Source organism: Bos javanicus, chromosome 15, assembly GCF_032452875.1.
Source record: "Bos javanicus breed banteng chromosome 15, ARS-OSU_banteng_1.0, whole genome shotgun sequence".
Taxonomy (NCBI): domain Eukaryota; kingdom Metazoa; phylum Chordata; class Mammalia; order Artiodactyla; family Bovidae; genus Bos; species Bos javanicus.
This window is the reverse complement of record NC_083882.1, coordinates 44,843,329-44,864,142: the sequence shown is the minus strand read 5'-3', so window position 1 is coordinate 44,864,142 and position 20,814 is coordinate 44,843,329. Positions and strand designations below refer to the sequence as shown.

Here is a 20,814-nt window from a genome sequence, read left to right as displayed (position 1 = left end):
GGTTGGATGGAAATATCCAGAGAAAGCAAAGAGTCATATGCAGAGGATACATCAGAAAGTGTACACTTTCCTCTGCTAGAGAGGTTAGGTTTCCTCCTAAAGCCTGAAAAAATCATGACATTCTTAAAAGAATCCCTTTGGCAAAACTTGCTCTTAATTTCAGGAAGAGATTTCTTTGGCAAATACATTGTGAATTATAAGAACACAAGTATGAAGACAAGGAGGTAAAGAGATCAATGTAAAGGAAAAATGAACAGGATCTCAGCTAAAGTAGGGACACTAGCAGTGGAAGTATAAAAATGAATAAAGTGGGGAGCTAAATTGTAGATTTAGAAATAATAAAAAAATCATCCACAGTGCCATATTTACAGACTAGGAAGAGGAAATAATCAGTGTGAGTAGCTCTGAGGAATAACCAAAGAAATTTAGGAACAGCCAAAGAAAACTGGAAATGTGTAGAATGAATGCATTAAACAAATGAACATTCACATTTCCCTCAACAGGAACAATTCCCAGAGGACATGGAGGCTGGAAACCACACCAGTGTGACAGAGTTCATCCTTTTGGGGTTAACAGAGGATCCTACACTTCGCGTTCTCTTCTTCATGGTATTTCTAGGCATTTATGTTGTCACCTTAATAGGCAATATCAGCATAATCACTTTAATAAGAAGTTTTTCCCATCTTCACACCCCCATGTACCTCTTCCTCAGTCATTTGGCTTTTGTAGACATTGGGTATTCCACATCAGTCACACCTATAATGCTTATAGGATTCCTCAGACATAGACTGCCCCTCCTTGTTGCTGGCTGTGAAGCCCAGCTCTGTTCTGTCGTCATGTTTGGGACAGCTGAGTGCTTCCTGTTGGCTGCCATGGCCTATGACCGCTATGTGGCCATCTGCTTGCCCCTGCTCTACTCCACCCACATGTCCCCCAGAGTCTGTGTCGACTTGGTCGGGGTATCCTACCTGGGTGGGTGTGTCAATGCTTGCACATTTGCTAGTTGCTTACTGACTCTGTCTTTCTGTGGGCCAAATCAGGTAGACCACTTTTTCTGTGACTTCTCCCCTCTGTTGAAACTTTCCTGCTCAGATGTCTCCATCATTGAAATTATCCCTTCCATCTCTTCTGGCTCCATCATTGCAGTCACAGTGTCTGTCATAGCTCTCTCTTACATCTGCATCCTCAACACCATCTTGAAGATGCGCTCCACTGAAGGGAGACACAAGACCTTCTCCACCTGCACCTCTCACCTCACCGCGGTCACTCTCTACTATGGAACCATTACCTTCGTTTATGTGATGCCCAAATCCAGTTACTCAACTGAGCAGAACAGAGTAGTGTCTGTGTTCTACACAGTGGTGATCCCCATGTTGAACCCCCTCATCTACAGTCTGAGGAACAGAGATGTAAAGGAGGCCCTGAGAAAGGCAATGTTCAGAATATATTCTTAGGATCCATTCTTAACATTTCAGGTGATCTAGAAATTTCTGTTTGGCAGCATCACACCAATTGCTTAAATTGAAATCATAATACTTTTAAAATTTTATTGAAGTATAGTTGATTTACAATGTTATGGTGATTTCTGATGTACAGCAGAGTGACTCATGTATACATATATATTCTTTTCCATATTTTTTTTCTTTTATGGTTATCACAGGATATTATATATATTAATAGTTCCTGTGCTATACAGTAGGACCTTGTTGATTACGCTTTCTATATATACTAGTTTCAATCTGCTAATCCCAAATTCCTAATCCTTCTCTACTCTGCTCCCTTTCCCCCTTGGAAACCACAAATCTGTCCTCGATGTCTGAGAGTCTGTTTCTGCTTCACAGATATATTCATTTGTGTCATATTTTAGATTCCACATACAATTGATATTCAGTTCAGTTCAGTTCATTCACTCAGTTGTATCCGACTCTGTGTGATCCCATGGACTGCAGCACGCCAGGCCTCCCTGTCCATCACCAACTCCCAGTGTTTACCCAAACCCATGTCCATTGAGTTGGTGATGCCATCCACCCATCTCATCCTCTGTCATCCCCTTCTCCTCCCGCCCTCAATCTTTCCCAGCATCAGGGTCTTTTCAAATGAGTCAGCTCTTCACATCAGGTGGCCAAAGTATTGGAGTTTTAAGTTTTAACAACAGTCCTTCCAATGAACACTCAGGACTAATCTTCTTTAGGATGGACTGGTTGGATCTCCTTGCAGTCCAAGGGACTCTCAAGAGTCTTCTCCAACACCGCAGTTCAAAAGCATCAATTCTTCGGCACTCAGTCTTCTTCACAGTCCAACTCTCACATCCATACATGACCACAGGAAAAACCACAGCCTTGACTAGATGGACCTCTGTTGACAATGTAATGTCTCTGCTTTTTAATATGCTGTCTAGATTGGTTATAACTTCCTTCCAAGGAGTAAGCACCTTTTAATTGGTATTATTTGGTGTATGTATGTGTGTGTGTGTGTGTGTGTATACACACACACATCACATTTTAATCTATTCATGCATCAATGGGCATTTAGGGTTTTTCCATGCCTTGGCTATTATAAATAGTGCTTCTATGAACAGAGGGATGCATTATGTTTTTTATTTATAGCTTTGTCTGGATATATGACCAGGTGGGGGATTGCTGGATCATATGCCAACTCTATTTTTCGTTTTCTGAGGAACCTCCATACTGTTTTCCACAATAGCTGTACTGAAAATATATTACTTCTAACTCTCAATTTTATACACTTGTAAACCAGCTGGGAGACACTTTAAATCAGTAAAAATGATATTAATAATTATCAATATTATGTATAATAATAATAACCCACCTGTGGGTTTCTAGGATTTTTTCTTTCATTTATTTAGCAAACAAAATTTGTACTTAACTATGTGCCAAACCCTATTCTAAGCACATGGGATGTTAACTGGCTGACTTCTCATAGAAATCCTTTGGGAACTCAGTTGGTTCAGTCATGTCCAACTTTTTGTAATCCCATGGACTGTAGCACACCAGGCTCCTCTGTCCATGAGATTTTCCAGGCAAGAATACTGGAGTGGGTTGCCATGCCGTTCTTCAGGGGATCTTCCAGACCCAGGATTTGAACCAACATCTCCTGCATACTGACAGAGCCACTAGGGAAGCCCCCAAAACCCTGTGAAATAGTACTATTATTTCTATTTTACAAATGAATCATCTGTGGCACAGAGACATCATGTAGATCACTCAAAATCATGCAGCTAGGAAGTTGTGGGACCATTGTTTGAATCTAGAAAGCCTAGATCCAAAACCACTATGCTTCTCCATTTAATTTTTCACAGTAATCCCATGTTCCTGGTGTCATAAATTTGCCTCAATTTACAGATGAGTATATTGAGTGCTAGAGAGTACCAAGAGTTTGTCTGGAGAGATGTGAACTCAATTCTTCTAGATTTAACAGCATCAAGTCCTTGGATTCCATGCCCTTGATCTAAAATCTGAGCCACAATCAGTCCAATGACCTCAGCACTGTCACTGATCTAAAGGATCTGAGCAGGATCAGCAATACTAAACTGTTCCTTTCTTAAGTCTTCTGAACAAACTCGACCCCAAGAAGATCTAGGTTGTGAAGACTCCAAAAAAAAAAAAGGAAATGAATGTGAAAACTGGATTGATTTCTATCTATCTATAGAAAATAAGGTCTGGACACCACAATCACATGATTTTACTGGAAGTCTACTCATATTTAAACACGTTAATAACAAACACTCCCATCTGGTACAATGTAGTCTTCCTTATCTGTAGGAATTTTAAAGAGCATCTTTTAATTCTAAGCATTGCAATTAATATGTTAACAACAGCTATAGTTCCACAATCTAGATTTATTAAGAGATTAGAATCTATTTTAAAGGCTAGAAATGTTGTCTAAGATTGTACTAAAGTGTATTTCTTATATAATAAGCCACCCATATTAACATCACAACTGGAAAGGTGAGGAGAGATTTTTCTGGAGTATAGGAATTCCTATCAGAACAAATACTGAGGCAACTCTTTAAAGCACCTGGAAGCAACACTTTGATCATAAAAGCCCTTGTCTCAGCAAAATGGAGCAAGAGAAGTGAGGCATGGAAAACATAATTTAAAAACTAATAAAATGGAAAATATTTATAATGTACCACAATAAAGTGTATTCTATCTATAATATCACAAATTTTAAGTGGAAAATATATAACAAATACTAAAAGGTAACAAAGATCATTTAAAACACATAAAATTATTAAATAATGGTTAATGGGATCCATTATTCTCCACTCACAGCACATTTTACAAAAATATGTAGTGATTTTGCCTTCCATACCAACCAGTTGAAAAATAATATGTAGATTAAATATCTAGATACGAACTTGAAGCTCTATTCTTTCATTCAGTTGTGACATGACTGTCTGGAGGTACTGTCAGAGTTCACAGATATAAGGCTCAGTTCCACAACTCTGCCCTCCCTCCAGACACCAGCTGTAAGCAACAGGTCTCCAGGTCTCCCACTTCTGTCCAACTTGGCTACAAAGCCAGGGAGGCCCACAACAATCTTTCAGGTTTGATCATTTGCTGGGATGGCTTCACAAAACTCTTGAAAACATTTGCTTACATTTTCTAGTTTATCATAAAAGATATTATAAAGGACAAATTAACAGTCAGATAGATATAATGCACCGGGTCTGAAAGGGTTTCAGGGTAGGAGCTTCCATCACCAGAAAGTCAGAGCGTACAACCCTTCTGGCATGTGGATCTGTTCAACTTGGAAGCACAACACAGTTTAGTATTTTCGTGGAGGCTATGTAATCAGTCTTCATCCTCTTCATCCTCCCTGCAGAATAGGGTGTGGACATAAAGTTCAAAGCTTCTCATCATGGTTTGGTCTTTTTGATGACCAGCCCTCATCCAGAAGCTATACAGAATCCCACCGAGGGTCTCCTCATTCAAACAAATGATACCCACTAGAAGTTCCAAGGGTTTGGAGCCCTGTGTCAGGAACCAGGGTTAAAGAACAAATATTTGAACAAAGGATGCATCCAGCACCCCTGTCTTTAAGGAACTTACAAGAGTTTTAGAGCCCTGTGTTAGGAACTGGGGATAGAGACCAAAGATTTATTTCTATTATGTCACATTCCACACCCTTGTATGTGGCTATGGACCCCTCACAGAAATGATCATAAACGAATGAAGTTAGAATTTCACTGGGTCATTGATAATTATTCAGTCCATCACCATAACATATGAAAAGGTCCTCCAGGGCAAGGCTATTCAGGTTTACAAGCTTCCATTTGATCTTGTCACATTCTAAACACAGGAGTAGTCTCAGCAATATATGGCTTCACATTTTCACCTTTAATCGATATCATCTCTTGCCCTGAGTGTCTTTTGAGGTGTAAATGTAATATTGGATTTATTATAAACACCATTTCTAATTGTCCTGTAAAATCCCAAATGCATCCTGACTCCCATGACTTTTTGGAACTTAGTTATGTTACATAAGTAACATAAGTTATGTTACTAAGTTCCAAAAAGTCATGGGAGTCAGGATGCATTTGGGATTTTTACAGGACAATTAGAAATGGTGTTTATAATAAATCCAATATTACATTTACACCTCAAAAGACACTCAGGGCAACAGAGGGATGGTATGCGGAGGGAGGAGGGAGGAGGGTTCAGGATGGGGAACACATGTATACCTGTGGCGGATTCATTTTGATATTTGGAAAAACTAATACAATTATGTAAAGTTTAAAAATAAAATAAAATTAATTTTAAAAAAAGAAAATAATAGCAAAAATAAAATAAAATAAAAGTCCTGAATATAGAACCAGTTTCCCTCTGGACATTTTGGACCCATATCTCAGAGCGTTCATGCTGCTGCTGCTGCTAAGTCACTTCAGTCGTGTCCGACTCTGTGCGACCCCATAGACGGCAGCCCATCAGGCTTCCCCGTCCCTGGGATTCTCTAGGCAAGAACACTGGAGTGGGTTGCCATTTCCTTTTCCAATGCATGAAAGTGAAAAGTGAAAGTGAAGTCGCTCAGTCGTGTCTGACTCTTAGCGACCCCATGGACTGCAGCCCATCAGGCTCCTCTGTCCATGGGATTTTCCAGGCAAGAGTACTGGAGTGGGGTGCCATTGCCTTCTCCGCAGAGCGTTCATAGGTCTCTGTATTTCACATCAGATATCCGAGCTTTGCTAAATGGGAATTACTGTGACAAAAAATAATTTCCTGATCAGTTAAAATTTACATATATCTCTTGGCATCTTTAGGAGAAATGCTGGGGGGAAGTGGAGGAGGGACCTCAAACATGGATAATTTCCTGACATTGTGACCTCAGTATACAAAAGGAGCATTTGATCAAGGTCTTTAGGTTATTTTATGTGCAGATGTGGGATAGGCATTCATCCACACTTGCTGAGCCTTTATTATATTCTAAGAACTGAGTAAGCACTGAAGATATGTTGATAAATTGCACAGATATATAATGTGTAATGGCACAGAGTTCTCATGCAGTTTAGATTTTGAAGGGAGAGACTCTAGAGGATAAATAAACCATATAAATATAGAACATATAAGTGGTTGGAAGAAACAAGTAAATTGGGATGGTATAATTTATAGACGGTAATTGTAACGGTGCGAGTGATTTCCTAGAGAGTATGACAAGGAAGGCCACTTGCAGGTGGTAGTTGAGTAGAATGTTGAAATATAAGAAAGACCCACTGATATAGAGACCAGAGGAAAAACTGCTAGACAGAAAACAGCTAGTACAAAGATTCTGACAATCTCAAGCAATAGAGAGGCCATGGTAAACCAGGAGGAAAGAGATACACAGAAACAGTTCATGGAGAGCTTCATCAACCATGGCAAAGTGTTTGACTTTTGTTGCAAAAGGAACAGGAAGCCAATAATTTTTTAAAAAAAGAAACTACTAACCTAATGTGAATATATTATTAAAGTTTACTCTGGTTGTTTTCAAAGTTGATTGTAGGGAAGTGGAAGTAGAGGACCAATAAGGTTAATGGTCAAGATCTGAGATGATGATGCATTAGGCTAGGGGGGTTGCAGTGTACTTAGAGAGAAATTCACCTGTTCAAGATCCAGTTTATGTAAAGGACCAAAAAGGAATTGCTGATGAATTAGTGTGGAAGTTTAAAATAAAAAGAGTTGAAGATATCTCTGAAATTTGGAGGCTTAGGGAATTACATTAGCTGAAGAAAAGTGATGTACTATAGTTGTGTAACAAGTCACTCAAAATCATATTATTATAGGCATTATTTTGCGAGGCAGAAATTCTGGTTGCATTTGTCTCATTTCTTCAATAATGACTTCTGTGTGTATGTGGTCACTTGCTCATTCATGTTCAACTCTTTGCGACCCCTGGAAAAGGAAGAGTGATTCAGAGGACAGAATTAAAAGCCCAAAAGGAAGAGCTAAGAGCCACAGAGACTTATTACAGGGAGTAGGATTGGACTCTGATCAGAAAAATAGCAACATGTGTCTTGTGGATTTTAAATTTTCTATGGGCCGGTGTTTCTATGTGACTCTTGTATTCCATCTTTATGAGCAGAAGTATTTACTGCAGATTTTCTACCCTGTATCAGTAGAGTCTTATAGATAGGTGGCACAGTGGTGAAGAACCTACCTACCAATGGAGACATAATAGATGCAGGTTCGATCCCTAGGTCGGGAAGATCCCCTGGAGGAGGGCAAGACAACCCAGTCCAGTATTCTTGCCTGGAGAATCCCATGGACAGAGGAGCCTAGCAGGCTACAGTCCACAGGGTCGCACAGAGTCAGACACTACCCACTGAAGCAACTTAGCATGCATACAAAAGGAAGAAACATCAATTTAAAAAATTAATTTTAAAAAAAGGGAGAAACAAGTCAAAGGTCTATCAACTTAAGAGTAGATAAATAAAAAGTGGTCTTATGCAACGGGACATTTTTCAGCCATTAAAAGTGTTGAAGTACTGATGCATCCTACAACATAAATAAACCTTGAAAACATTATGCTAAGTGAAAGAAGCCAGTCACAAAAGACCACATATTATAGGATTCTACTCACATGACATGTTCATAATAAGGAAATCTATAGAGACAGAAATAGATTGTGGTTGCCTATGGCCAGGGGCATCTGAGATGACATTAAAAGATACAGGATTTCTATAGAAGGTGATGAAGGTGTTCTAAAATAGGCCATGATGATGGCTGCATATATCTGTGAATATTTAAAAATCATTGACTTGTACACTTTAAATGGGGGACTAGCATGGAATGTGAATTATATGTCAACACAGCTATTAAAAACAACTTTGTGGGCTTTCTGTGTATCAGATTTAAATTGATTCCATTATACAAAATCCATACCCATAAATCTCTTTCAAATAACTCTTCCTCTGGTATTTTGTGAGAAAATCCCCTTGAGATTTTTTAAACTGCTTTAAAAAAAAAGTCTATGAAACATGCCATTAAGATTCTTAGAATGACTTTCGTATAGCTGAAAGAGTCAGTGAGGTCTTAGATCTTTCTGAAGTCTTAACAAAGGCTCTTACAGCTCAAAGCAGATCTGATCTTTGATCTAAAGCCATTTCTTACCTTGAGAATATTTTTCTGGAAGATAATGGGAGTAAGAAATAGCCTTATTTTCAAACTCAGCAAGATACGGCTCCCTTTTATGTTTTTAAATTTTTTCAAAAGAACCAAAAAATCCTTCTGTAGTTCACAACTCTCTTACATTTTAGCACAGGCAACTATAAGACACTAGATAGAATTTTTTACATTCTTCCTAGAAATCTTCTCAGTCAAATTCAAGAGTATATAAGGCATCCTTTATATTTTCCATTTACACTCAAGTGACTATACTGACAAACACTCCACTACTACCTGTCAAGTGTCTTTTCTTTAATTCTTAAAATATTTTCCTCACTATTTTTCAAACCCACACTACCTATAAGAACCTTCCAGATGTCAATAAAAGTCTCCCCAAGGCTCTTTCCACTTCTACCCTTAGTTCAGTCCCAAAGCTAATGACACAATTTTGGTTTCTGTTACAACAAAATCTCTTTCAGGTGAAATTTTACATAGACTTGGACTGCATTTACTATTTTCCCATTTTAAAAAAATGAAACATAATCTTTATCTATTCAGTATATTTTAAGAATGAGTTAGATTTAAGTGATGATAGTTGCATAGATTTTATTATCTAGACAAGTTGGTTAGTGAATTATGTGGCAGGAGCTCATAGTGAGAAGAGACAGTAAAATTGCCTTCAAAATGATTATTAAACCGGTTGATTCAGGTCAGTCTTCAGAGGTGCTGTGGAAATAGCCAAGAAGCACATGAAAAGATGTTCAACATCACTAATTATTAGAGAAATGCAAATCAAAGCTATAATAAGATATCACCTCATACCAGGCAAAATGGCTACCGTCAAAAAATCCACAAACAATAAATGCTGGAGAGGGTGTGGGGAGAAGGGAACCCGCCTACACTGTTAGTGGAAATATAAATTGGTACAGCTACTATGGAGAATAGTATGGAGGCTCCTTAAAAAACTAAAAATAGAGCTACCATATGACCCTACAATCCCACTCCTGGGCACATATCCAGAGAAAAACATGTTCCTAAAGGATACGTGTATCCCAGTGTTCATTGTAGCACTGTTTACAATAGCCAATACATGGAAGCAACGTAAATGTTCATTGACAGAAGAATGGATAAAGAAGATGTGGTACATATAGGCAATGGAATATTAGTCAGCTCAGTTCAATTCAGTCACTCAGTCGTGTCTGACTCTTTGTGACCCCATGAATCGCAGCACGCCAGGCCTCCCTGTCCATCACCAACCCCTGGAGTTCACTCAGACTCACATCCATCGAGTTAGTGATGCCATCCAGCCATCTCATCCTATGTTGTCCCCTTCTCCTCCTGCCCCCAAACCCTCCCAGCATCAGAGTCTTTTCCAATGAGTCAACTCTTCGCATGAGGTGGCCAAAGTACTGGAGTTTCAGCTTTAGCATCATTCCTTCCAAAGAAATCCCAGGGCTGATCTCCTTGCAGTCCAAGGGACTCTCAAGAGTCTTCTCCAACACCACAGTTCAAAAGCATCAATTCTTCGGCGCTCAGCCTTCTTCACAGTCCAACTCTCACATCCATACATGATCACATCCATACATGACATAGCCTTGACTAGACGGACCTTTGTTGGCAAAGCAATGTCTCTGCTTTTCAATATGCTATCTAGGTTGGGCATAACTTTCCTTCCAAGGAGTAAGAGTCTTTTAATTTCATGGCTGCAGTCACCATCTGCAGTGATTTTGGAGCCCAGACAAATAAAGTCTGACGCTGTTTCCACTGTTTCCCCATCTATTTCCCATGAAGTGATGGGACCAGATGCCATGATCCTCGTTTTCTGAATGTTGAGCTTTAAGCCAACTTTTCCACTCTTCACTTTCACTTTCATCAAGAGGCTTTTGAGTTCCTCTTCACTTTCTGCCATAAGGGTGGTGTCATCTGCATATCTGAGGTTATGGATATTTCTCCCGGCAATCTTGATTCCAGCTTGTGCTTCTTCCAGCCCAGTGTTTCTCATGATGTACTCTGCATAGAAGTTAAATAAACAGGGTGACAATATACAGCCTTGACGAACTCCTTTTCCTATTTGGAACCAGTCTGTTGTTCCATGTCCAGTTCTAACTGTTGCTTCCTGACCTGCATATAGGTTTCTCAAGAGGCAGATCAGGTGGTCTGGTATTCCCATCTCTTTCAGAATTTTCCACAGTTTATTGGGATCCACACAGTCAAAGGCTTTGGCATAGTCAATAAAGCAGAAATAGATGTTTTTTGGAATGCTCTTGCTTTTTCCATGATCCAGCGGATGTTGGCAATTTGATCTCCGGTTCCTCTGCCTTTTCTAAATCCAGCTTGAACATCAGGAAGTTCACAGTTCACGTATTGTTGCAGTCTGGCTTGGAGAATTTTGAGAATTACTTTACTAGCGTGTGAGATGAGTGCAATTGTGTGGTAGTTTGAGCATTCTTTAGCATTGCCTTTCTTTGGGATTGGAATGAATCCCACTGACCTTTTCCAGTCGTGTGGCCACTGCTGAGTTTTCCAAATTTGCTGGCATATTGACTGCAGCACTTTCACAGCATCATCTTTCAGGATTTGAAATAGCTCAACTGGAATTCCATCACCTCCACTAGCTTTGTTCATAGTGATGCTTCCTAAGGTGCACTTGACTTCACATTCCAGGATGTCTGGCTCTAGGTCAGTGATCACACCATCATGATTATCTGGGTTGTGAAGATCTTTTTTGTACAGTTCTTCTGTGTATTCTTGCCACCTCTTCTTAATATCTTCTGCTTCTGTTAGGTCCATACTATTTCTGTCTTTTATTGAGCCCATCTTTGCATGAAATGTTCCCTTGGGATCTCTAATTTTCTTGAAGAGATCTCTAGTCTTTCCCATTCTGTTGTTTTCCTCTATTTCTTTGCACTAATCGCTGAGGAAGGCTTTCTTAACTCTTCTTGCTATTCTTTGGAACTCTGCATTCAGATGCTTATATCTTTCCTTTTCTCCTTTGCTTTTCGCTTCTCTTCTTTTCACAGCTATTTGTAAGGCCTCCCTAGACAGCCATTTTGCTTTCTTGCATTTCTTTTCCATGGGGATGGTCTTGATCCCTGTCTCCTGTACAGTGTCACAAACCTCATTCCATAGTTCATCAGGCACTCTATCTATCAGATCTAGGCCCTTAAATCTATTTCTCACTTCCACTGTATAATCATAAGGGATTTGATTTAAGTCATACCTGAATGGTCTAGTGGTTTTCCCCACTTTCTTCAATTTAAGTCTGAATTTGGCAAGAGGGAATTCATGATCTGAGCCACAGTCAGCTCCTGGTCTTGTTTTTGCTGAGTGTATAGAGCTTCTCCATCTTTGGCTGCAAAGAATATAATCAATCTGATTTCAGTGTTGACCATCTGGTGATGTCCATGTGTAGAGTCTTCTCTTGTGTTGTTGGAAGAGGGTGTTTGCTATGACCAGTGCACTTTCTTGGCAAAACTCTATTAGCCTTTGCCCTGCTTCATTCCACGGAGAAGACAATGGCACTCCACTCCAGTACTCTTGCCTGGAAAATCCCATGGATGGAGGAGCCTGGTAGGCTGCAGTCCATGGGGTTGCTAAGAGTCGGATACCACTGAGCGGCTTCACTTTCACTTTTCACTTTCACGCATTGGAGAAGGAAATGGCAATCCACTCCAGTGTTCTTGCCTCGAGAATCCCAGGGACGGGGGACGCTTGGTGGGCTGCTGTCTATAGGCTCGCACAGAGTCAGACACGACTGAAGTGACTTAGCAGCAGCAGTAGCTGCTTCATTCCATATTCCAAAGCCAATTTGCCTGTTACTCCAGGTGTTTCTTGACTTCCTACTTTTGCATTCCAGTCCCCTATAATGAAAAGGACATCTTTTTTGGGTGTTAGTTCTAAAAGGCCTTGTAGGTCTTCATAGAACTGTTCAACTTCAGCTTCTTCAGGATTACTGGTTGGGGCATAGACTTGGATTACTGTGATATTGAATGGTTTGCCTTGGAAACGAACAGAGATCATTCTGTCATTTTTGAGATTGCATCCAAGTACTGCATTTCAGACTTTTGTTGACCATGATGGCTACTCCATTTCTTCTAAGGGATTCCTGCCTGCAGTAGTAGATGTAATGGTCATCTGAGTTAAATTCACCCATGGAATATTACTCAGCCCTTAAAATGAAAGAAATAAGACCATTTACAGCAACACTTATGGACCTAGAGATTGTTATAGTAAGTGAAGCACGACAGAGAAGGGGAAATATCAGATGGCATCCCTTTTATGTGGAATCTAAAAAGAAATGATAGAAATGAACTTATTTAAAAAACAGAAATAGACTCACAGACTTAGATAATGAACTTATGGTTGCCAGGGAGAAGAGTCAGGGGAAGGGACAGAGAGTTTGGAGTGGACATGTACACACTGCTATATCTAAAATAGACAAACAACAAGGACCTACTGTATAGCACATGGAACTCTGTTCACTGTTGCGGCAGCCTGGAGGGGAGAGGAGTTGGGGCAGAAGGGGTACATGTATTAATATATACAAGGCTGGATCCCTCCACCGTTCATCGGAAACTATCACTACGTTGTTAATTGGCTATATCCCAACATAAAATTTAAAGTTTTTCACATTTTCATGGTGGAGTCTTATGGTTTTCTTTATATATCATATCATCTGCAAACAGTGACAGTTCTGCTTCTTCCTTTCTGATTTGGATGTCTTTTGTTTCTTTTTCTTGCCTAATTACTCTGGGATTCACCATTACGCATAATACTATCAATATCCACCAATCTGTACTTACATCCACTTTTACCTTCCTTGTATTGGTTATTTAGACTTTCTATTCTTAAAAAAAAAATTAGCACAGTAAGTCTAATACAGCACCATAAAAATCGAATATTTAGCATTTTTGGTCCTCTCTATTGTGTGGTTGATTTTGTTTAAAGGACCTACAAATGCATCCCTCTTTTTTTGTTTGTTTGTTTTGGTCACTGTATGGCATGCTGGATTTTAGTTCCCTGACCAGAGATTGAACCGATGCCCCTTGCAATGGAAGTGTGGTGTCTTAACCACTGGACCACCAGGGAAGTCTCTGTGTGTTGATTTTTCTTTTAATATCTGCTGTTTTATCATTTTTTATGCTACAATCCTGGGTTTTATTTTTCAACTAATGAAAATTAACACAGATGTTACTGATTTTAATTTTTTTCTTGTCTAGTATTTCTATTAAAACTTTCCTTCCAAGAACTGATATATATATATATAGTAATATATCTAAATATATATGTTTTATATGTATGATTCCGTTGTTTTATAATTTCCATTTGATTTTTTCTTTGATTGAGGGGTCTTTAATGGTATGCTAATTCATTTCCAAATATATGAGTGTTTTCTAGTTGTCTTTTATTGTTGATTTCCAGCTTTACTGCATTACATTTAGAGAATGCTATTGAAAACTATTAAAATAAGTTGAGTCTTGCTTTATTTCCTAATTTCTGCTCAATTTGAAAAATATACTGGTAGCATGTAGAATTGTGCTCAATATGTTATGTGGCAACCTGAGTGGGAGGGGAGTTTGGGGGTGAATGGATACATGTGCACGTAGGGCTGAGTCCCTTAGTTGCTCACCTGAAAATATCACATTGCTTGTTAACTGGTATTCTTCAATACAAAAAAAAAGTTTTAAAAAATATATATATACTGGTTCTTGATTAATGCTCTGTTTCCATTTCTAGGAAGATGGTTAAAAGTGTTAGTTAAAAAATCTGACATACACATTTCCTCATAATTGGGAAGAATTACATGACTGTAGTTCCATTTTCTAACAGGAAATGACACTGTTATCCCTATTACCCTTCCTGTAGCTAACTTACATTGCATTTGAAAGAATAGTGGCTGAAAATAAGAGCAAAAATAGACTGATGGTCTAAATAGAGAGACATAGAACAGCCACAACATGCAGCCTCCTCTGCCCTCAGCAGATCATATCACAGACATCCATAGAAAATCAGTTATATTAATTCAGAATTCATAACTGTCCTCTGAATAGATGCATAAGAAAAAAGTACCAACTCTACTAATTAGAGCTATTTAGCTGGAGGCAGAAATCCTAGCACCACAAAGGATAAATGCAGTTAGTCTCATAGACAGAAATTCAGTCTGTATGACTGGCAGTGATAGATAAGGGTTTCAACTAGCTCCTCACTGAGAAGGAATCTGGGCCAGTAATCAGAACCCAACGCTTATATTTGAAATGGGACCTAATTAACCTTAAAAGCTTCTGCACATCAAAGGAAACTATTAACAAGGTGAAAAGACAGCCTTCAGAATGGGAGAAAATAATAGCAAATGAAGCAACCGACAAACAACTAATCTCAAAAATATACAAGCAACTCCTACAGCTCAACTCCAGAAAAATAAATGACCCAATCAAAAAATGGGCCAAAGAACTAAATAGACATTTCTCCAAAGAAGACATACAGAGGGCTAACAAACACATGAAAAGATGCTCAACATCACTCATTATCAGAGAAATGCAAATCAAAACCACTATGAGGTACCATCTCACACCAGTCAGAATGGCTGCGATCCAAAAGTCTACAAATAATAAATGCTGGAGAGGGTGTGGAGAAAAGGGAACCCTCTTACACTGTTGGTGGGAATGCAAACTAGTACAGCCACTATGGAGAACAGTCTGGAGATTCCTTAAAAAACTGGAAATAGAACTGCCTTATGATCCAGCAATCCCACTGCTGGGCATACACACTGAGGAAACCAGAAGGGAAAGAGACACGTGTACCCCAGTGTTCATCGCAGCACTGTTTATAATAGCCAGGACATGGAAGCAACCTAGATGTCCATCAGCAGATGAATGGATAAGCAAGCTATGGTACATATACACAATGGAGTATTACTCAGCCATTAAAAAGAATACATTTGAATCAGTTCTAATGAGGTGGATGAAACTGGAGCCTATTATACAGAGTGAAGTAAGCCAGAAGGAAAAACACCAATACAGTATAGTAACGCATATATATGGAATTTATTTTTTTTTTTTAGTTTTCTCACCTTTATTTTTTTTTAATTTTACTTTATTTTTAAACTTTACATAATTGTATTAGTTTTGCCAAACATCAAAATGAATCCATCACAGGTATACATGTGCTCCCCATCCTGAACCCTCCTCCCTCCTCCCTCCCCATAGCATCCCTCTGGGTCGTCCCAGTGCACCAGCCCCAAGCATCCAGTATCGTGCATTGAACCCGGACTGGAATTTAGAAAGATGGTAACAATAACCCCGTGTATGAGACAGCAAAAGAGACACTGATGTATAGAACAGTCTTATGGACTCTATGGGAGAGGGAGAGGGTGGGAAGATTTGGGAGAATGGCATTGAAACATGTAAAATATCATGTATGAAACGAGATGCCAGTCCAGGTTCGATGCATGATACCGGATGCTTGGGGCTAGTGCACTGGAACGACCCAGAGGGATGGTATGGGGAGGGAGGAGGGAGGAGGGTTCAGGATGGGGAACACATGTATACCTGTGGCGGATTCATTTTGATATTTGGAAAAACTAATACAATTATGTAAAGTTTAAAAAAAAAATTTTTGGCTGTGAGTAATGAAGTGCATGCTGTCGTCATTCCTATGTATGCACTGAGACTGTCCCTGGACAAATTCTCCAAAACCAGAGTTTTAGCCAGCAATTGTATGCAAGTTATTTGGTGAGGAATAATCTCAGAGAAAAACTGTAAGGAAGAGAGAAGCAGGATAGGTAAAGGAATTTTCAGACATAACAGACTTCAGAACAAGGAAGGTGTAGAATTTAATCAGGAGATGGTACATTGAGTGGCTTGCCACAATTTTGAGGTTATGAGAGCAGATATTAGAGACAAGACTTGATAGTACATTAGGCAGAAGATAACACATGGTGGTGGGGAAGACTCTAAAAGTCAAAGCTGATGATAAAGGCAAACAGGAGCAATTTGTGGATGTCACACAGGCAATCAATAACTGAGTATTTTCTTTTTCAACAAGGTCTTTCCCAGCAGAGCCACCTCATTAGAAAGTGCTCAGATTGTGTGTTCATTCTCTTCTACTCTCTTTTTTTGAATGTTTCCCCCAGCAGTAGCTTCTCATGTCATGCCATTCCCTTGCCCTGTGTGTTAGGAAGAGGAAACCTGAGAGATGGCAAATTTTTAGAATTATAACATAAACAATATTGTGTAGGAGGCAAAATATCCCTGAGGGAACCATCTACATCCCAATATTTTTTTTAAAACAAGTTGAGTTTCCACCACTTCAATTGTTATTCAGGATCGTAAATGAAGCATCACTAAAAAATTCTCTATGGTATGTCAGGATTTAAAAAACATTTTTGACAACATCACATGAGATAACAGATCGACAGAGCACAAGATGCCTGGTATCTAAAGCAGTAGTCTCAAAATAATGGTCTCTGATGGCCTGAGGAATCTCTTTAAAATCTTTTTTAAGGAATGCAAAATACAACCTTTATGTTATACGGGCTCTAATGTCAGAGGGAATACTCACAGACATTCAAAGGAAAAAAGCAGCCTTAAAACTTTCCCCTGAATTACGGGATACATGAAATCACAAGAACTGCAGAAAGCCACACCTGAATTGCAAGACTGTCAGTTCTTCCTCCAGCTTAATAAACTCATGATTTTAAGGAACTGGAAGGTGATTATCCTGCTGTGAAAGGTGGGAATTTTAGAGCTTTTTCTCTTTAAGATTATTGTATATCTTCTAATTTTTATTCTATTGAAAAGGAAAAGTTAAAATTCTGCATAATCTCCTTCTCCCTCTGCCTCTGTAACTCAGCTTGCCCCTTGCAAAGTCTAGATCACGTAGGTCACATAGGTCACGTAGTCTCAGAAAGTGGGGACTTGCAATACTAGGAGCTGGAGTTTATCTCACTCATCCTTGTCCTGCTCTTTGCAATTGCCTGGCCCCTGCAAACTTGCTTAATCATGCCTGTCTGTGTAAAGGTCAGGCATTCCCCTCCCATCTTGATTGCTGTTCTCGCACACTCGAAACCCCTTAGTTTAAACCAACCTATTAACATCTAGTGTTGCCCACTATAGTCTGTCTATAAAAACTCTGTAATCCCTTTGTTTGGGGCTCAGAGCTTGGAGTGTTAACTCCTCTGGGCCTGCCAGTGTAAATAAACCTGGGTTCTCCAACTCTCTGAGTGTGGTGCTTGTTTTCTTGAGTACTGGTTTCTGTAACACTGTATCTTCTACAGGAACATTTCATGCAAAGATGAGCTCCATAAAGGACAGAAATGGTATGGACCTAACAGAAGCAGAAGATATTAAGAAGAGATGGCAAGAATACACAGAAGAACTGTACAAAAAAGATCTTCATGACCCAGATAATCAAGATGGTGTTATCACTCACCTAGAGCCAGACATCCTGGAATGTGAAGTCAAGTGGGCCTTAGAAAGCATCACTACGAACAAAGCTAGTGGAGGTGATGGAATTCCAGTTGAGCTATTTCAAATCCTGAAAGATGATGCTGTGAAAGTGTTGAACTCAATATGCCAGCAAATTTGGAAAACTCAGCAGTGGCCACAGGACTGGAAAAGGTCAGTTTTCATTGCAAAGAAAGGCAATGCCAAAGAATGCTCAAACTACCGCACAATTGCACTCATCTCATATGCTAGTAAAGTAATGCTCACAATTCTCCAAGCCAGGCTTCAGCACTATGTGAACCGTGAACTTCCTGATGTTCAAGCTGGTTTAGAAAAGGCAGAGGAACCAGAGATCAAGTTGCCAACATCCGCTGCATCATGGAAAAAGCAAGAGAGTTCCAGAAAAACATCTATTTCTGCTTTATTGACTATGCCAAAGCCTTTGACTGTGTGGATCACAATAAACTGTGGAAAATTCTGAAAGAGATGGGAATACCAGACCACCTGATCTGCCTCTTGAGAAATTTGTATGCAGGTCAGGAAGCAACAGTTAGAACTGGACATGGAACAACAGACTGGTTCCAAATAGGAAAAGGAGTTTGTCAAGGCTGTATATTGTCACCCTGTTTATTTAACTTATATGCAGAGTACATAATGAGAAAAGCTGGGCTGGAAGAAACACAAACTGGAATCAAGATTGCCGGGAGAAAAATCAATAACCTCAGATATGCAGATGACACCACCCTTATGGCAGAAAGTGAAGAAGAACTAAAAAGCCTCTTGATAAAAGTGAAAGTGGAGAGTGAAAAAGTTGGCTTAAAGCTCAACATTCAGAAAACGAAGATCATGGCATCCGGTCCTACCACTTCATGGGAAATAGATGGGGAAACAGTGGAAACAGTGTCAGACTTTATTTTTTTGGGCTCCAAAATCACTAAAGATGGTGACTGCAGCCATGAAATTAAAAGACGCTTACTCCTTGGAAGGAAAGTTATGACCAACCTAGATAGCATGTTCAAAAGCAGAGACATTACTTTGCCAACAAAGGTTCATCTAGTCAAGCCTATGGTTTTTCCTGTGGTCATGTATGGATGTGAGAGTTGGACTGTGAAGAAGGCTGAGCGCCGAAGAATTGATGCTTTTGAACTGTGGTGTTGGAGAAGACTCTTGAGAGTCCCTTGGCCTGCAAGGAGATCCAACCAGTCCATTCTGAAGGAGATCAACCCTGGGATTTCTTTGGAAGGAATGATGCTAAAGCTGAAATTCCAGTACTTTGGCCACCTCATATGAAGAGTTGACTCATTGGAAAAGACTCTGATGCTGGGAGGGATTGGGGGCAGGAGAAGAAGGGGACAACAGAGGATGAGATGGCTGGATGACATCACTGACTCGATGGACATGAGTCTCAGTGAACTCTGGGAGTTGGTGATGGACAGGGAGGCCTGGCGTGCTGGGATTCATCAGGTCGCAAAGAGTCGGACACAACTGAGAAACTGATCTGATCTGATATCTTCTAATATTCTATATCTTCTAATAATCAAGTACCCATTTGGTATTAACATCCTGTTATATTAAAGAAACTATAAGCAAGGATAAGGTGGAAACTTACAGTGTTGAAATTTACAGTGTTTACAATTCCCTGTAAAATTACAGGGAATTTTCAATTCCCTCCTCCTGGTAGAGACATAACCCAGAAAACTGTATGGGGGAAGCTTTCAAGAACAAAAAAGAGAACAGAATGGTAAACTCAAGGCAAAAGCCAGGTGAATAGAGAGGGTAAGACTTGGTTAAACAAACAGAAAGACTGAGAAAACCTATAAATCTTGTTCTCCAGTGCCTGACAGGGTGATAGGGGAGAATGGAAACAGTGCCATGCTGACATAACTTTCTATTATTACTGTTGTAAAATATATGAAAAAAAATATGTTATCAGCATATTTGAAAAGATCAGATCAGTCGCTCAGTCATGTCTGACTCTTTGCAACCCCATGAATCGCAGCACGCCAGGCCTCCCTGTCCATCACCAACTCCTGGAGTTCACTCAGACTCATGTCCATTGAGTCAGTGGTGCCATCCAGCCATCTCATCCTCTGTCGTCCCCTTCTCCTCCTGCCCCCAATCCCTCCCAGCATCAGAATCTTTTCCAATGAGTCAACTCTTTGCATGAGGTGGCCAAAGTACTGGAGTTTCAGCTTTAGCATCATTTCCTCCGAAGAACACCCAGGGCTGATCTCCTTTAGAATGGACTGGTTGGATCTCCTTGCAGTCCAAGGGACTCTCAATTTGAAAAGAAGAGCATGATAAAAGTCAAAATTTCTCATCCAAAATTAATAAAGATTATGCAGAGTACCTAACCCTCATTCTGCAGACATTTCCCCTTGGAGAGGCTTGCAAAAAACTTGTAACGAATATGGGTGGCGATGCACTGTTTGCATAAAACTCCCCTAGCCATTCTGTCTATGGCCCTTGGTGATGACCCCTTATACAGGTCAATTGTAATTTGATACTACAGTAAATGGGGATCATGTATAGAATTCAAAAATGGTAGTTTCTTTCTCCCAGATTTTAAATAACCATAGCTGGAGTTTTGAGAAGTGGTTGTAAATCAAGTTCAGCAAGAATGCAGAAAGCATCTATACATGTATTCACGAAGCTACGTGACAGTATTCTTAAAACCATTTAGAAAGAAATCAACGATCTTTAGTACTAAGTAGAGCAAGTGGTGTATTGAAGAGGAGTTAATAAATGCTCTGAAGTATAAGACTGGA

At 39.6% G+C, this 20,814-nt stretch overlaps 1 protein-coding gene across 1 annotated transcript; it reads left to right on the top strand.

The window, feature by feature from the left end:
* Nucleotides 1-249: 249 nt before the first annotated feature.
* Nucleotides 250-1,454, top strand: LOC133261200 (olfactory receptor 5P1-like). The gene has a single exon (XM_061439716.1). The coding sequence runs from the start codon at nucleotides 522-524 to the stop codon at nucleotides 1,452-1,454; it is 933 nt and encodes a 310-aa protein (XP_061295700.1). The 5' UTR covers nucleotides 250-521.
* Nucleotides 1,455-20,814: the final 19,360 nt, after the last annotated feature.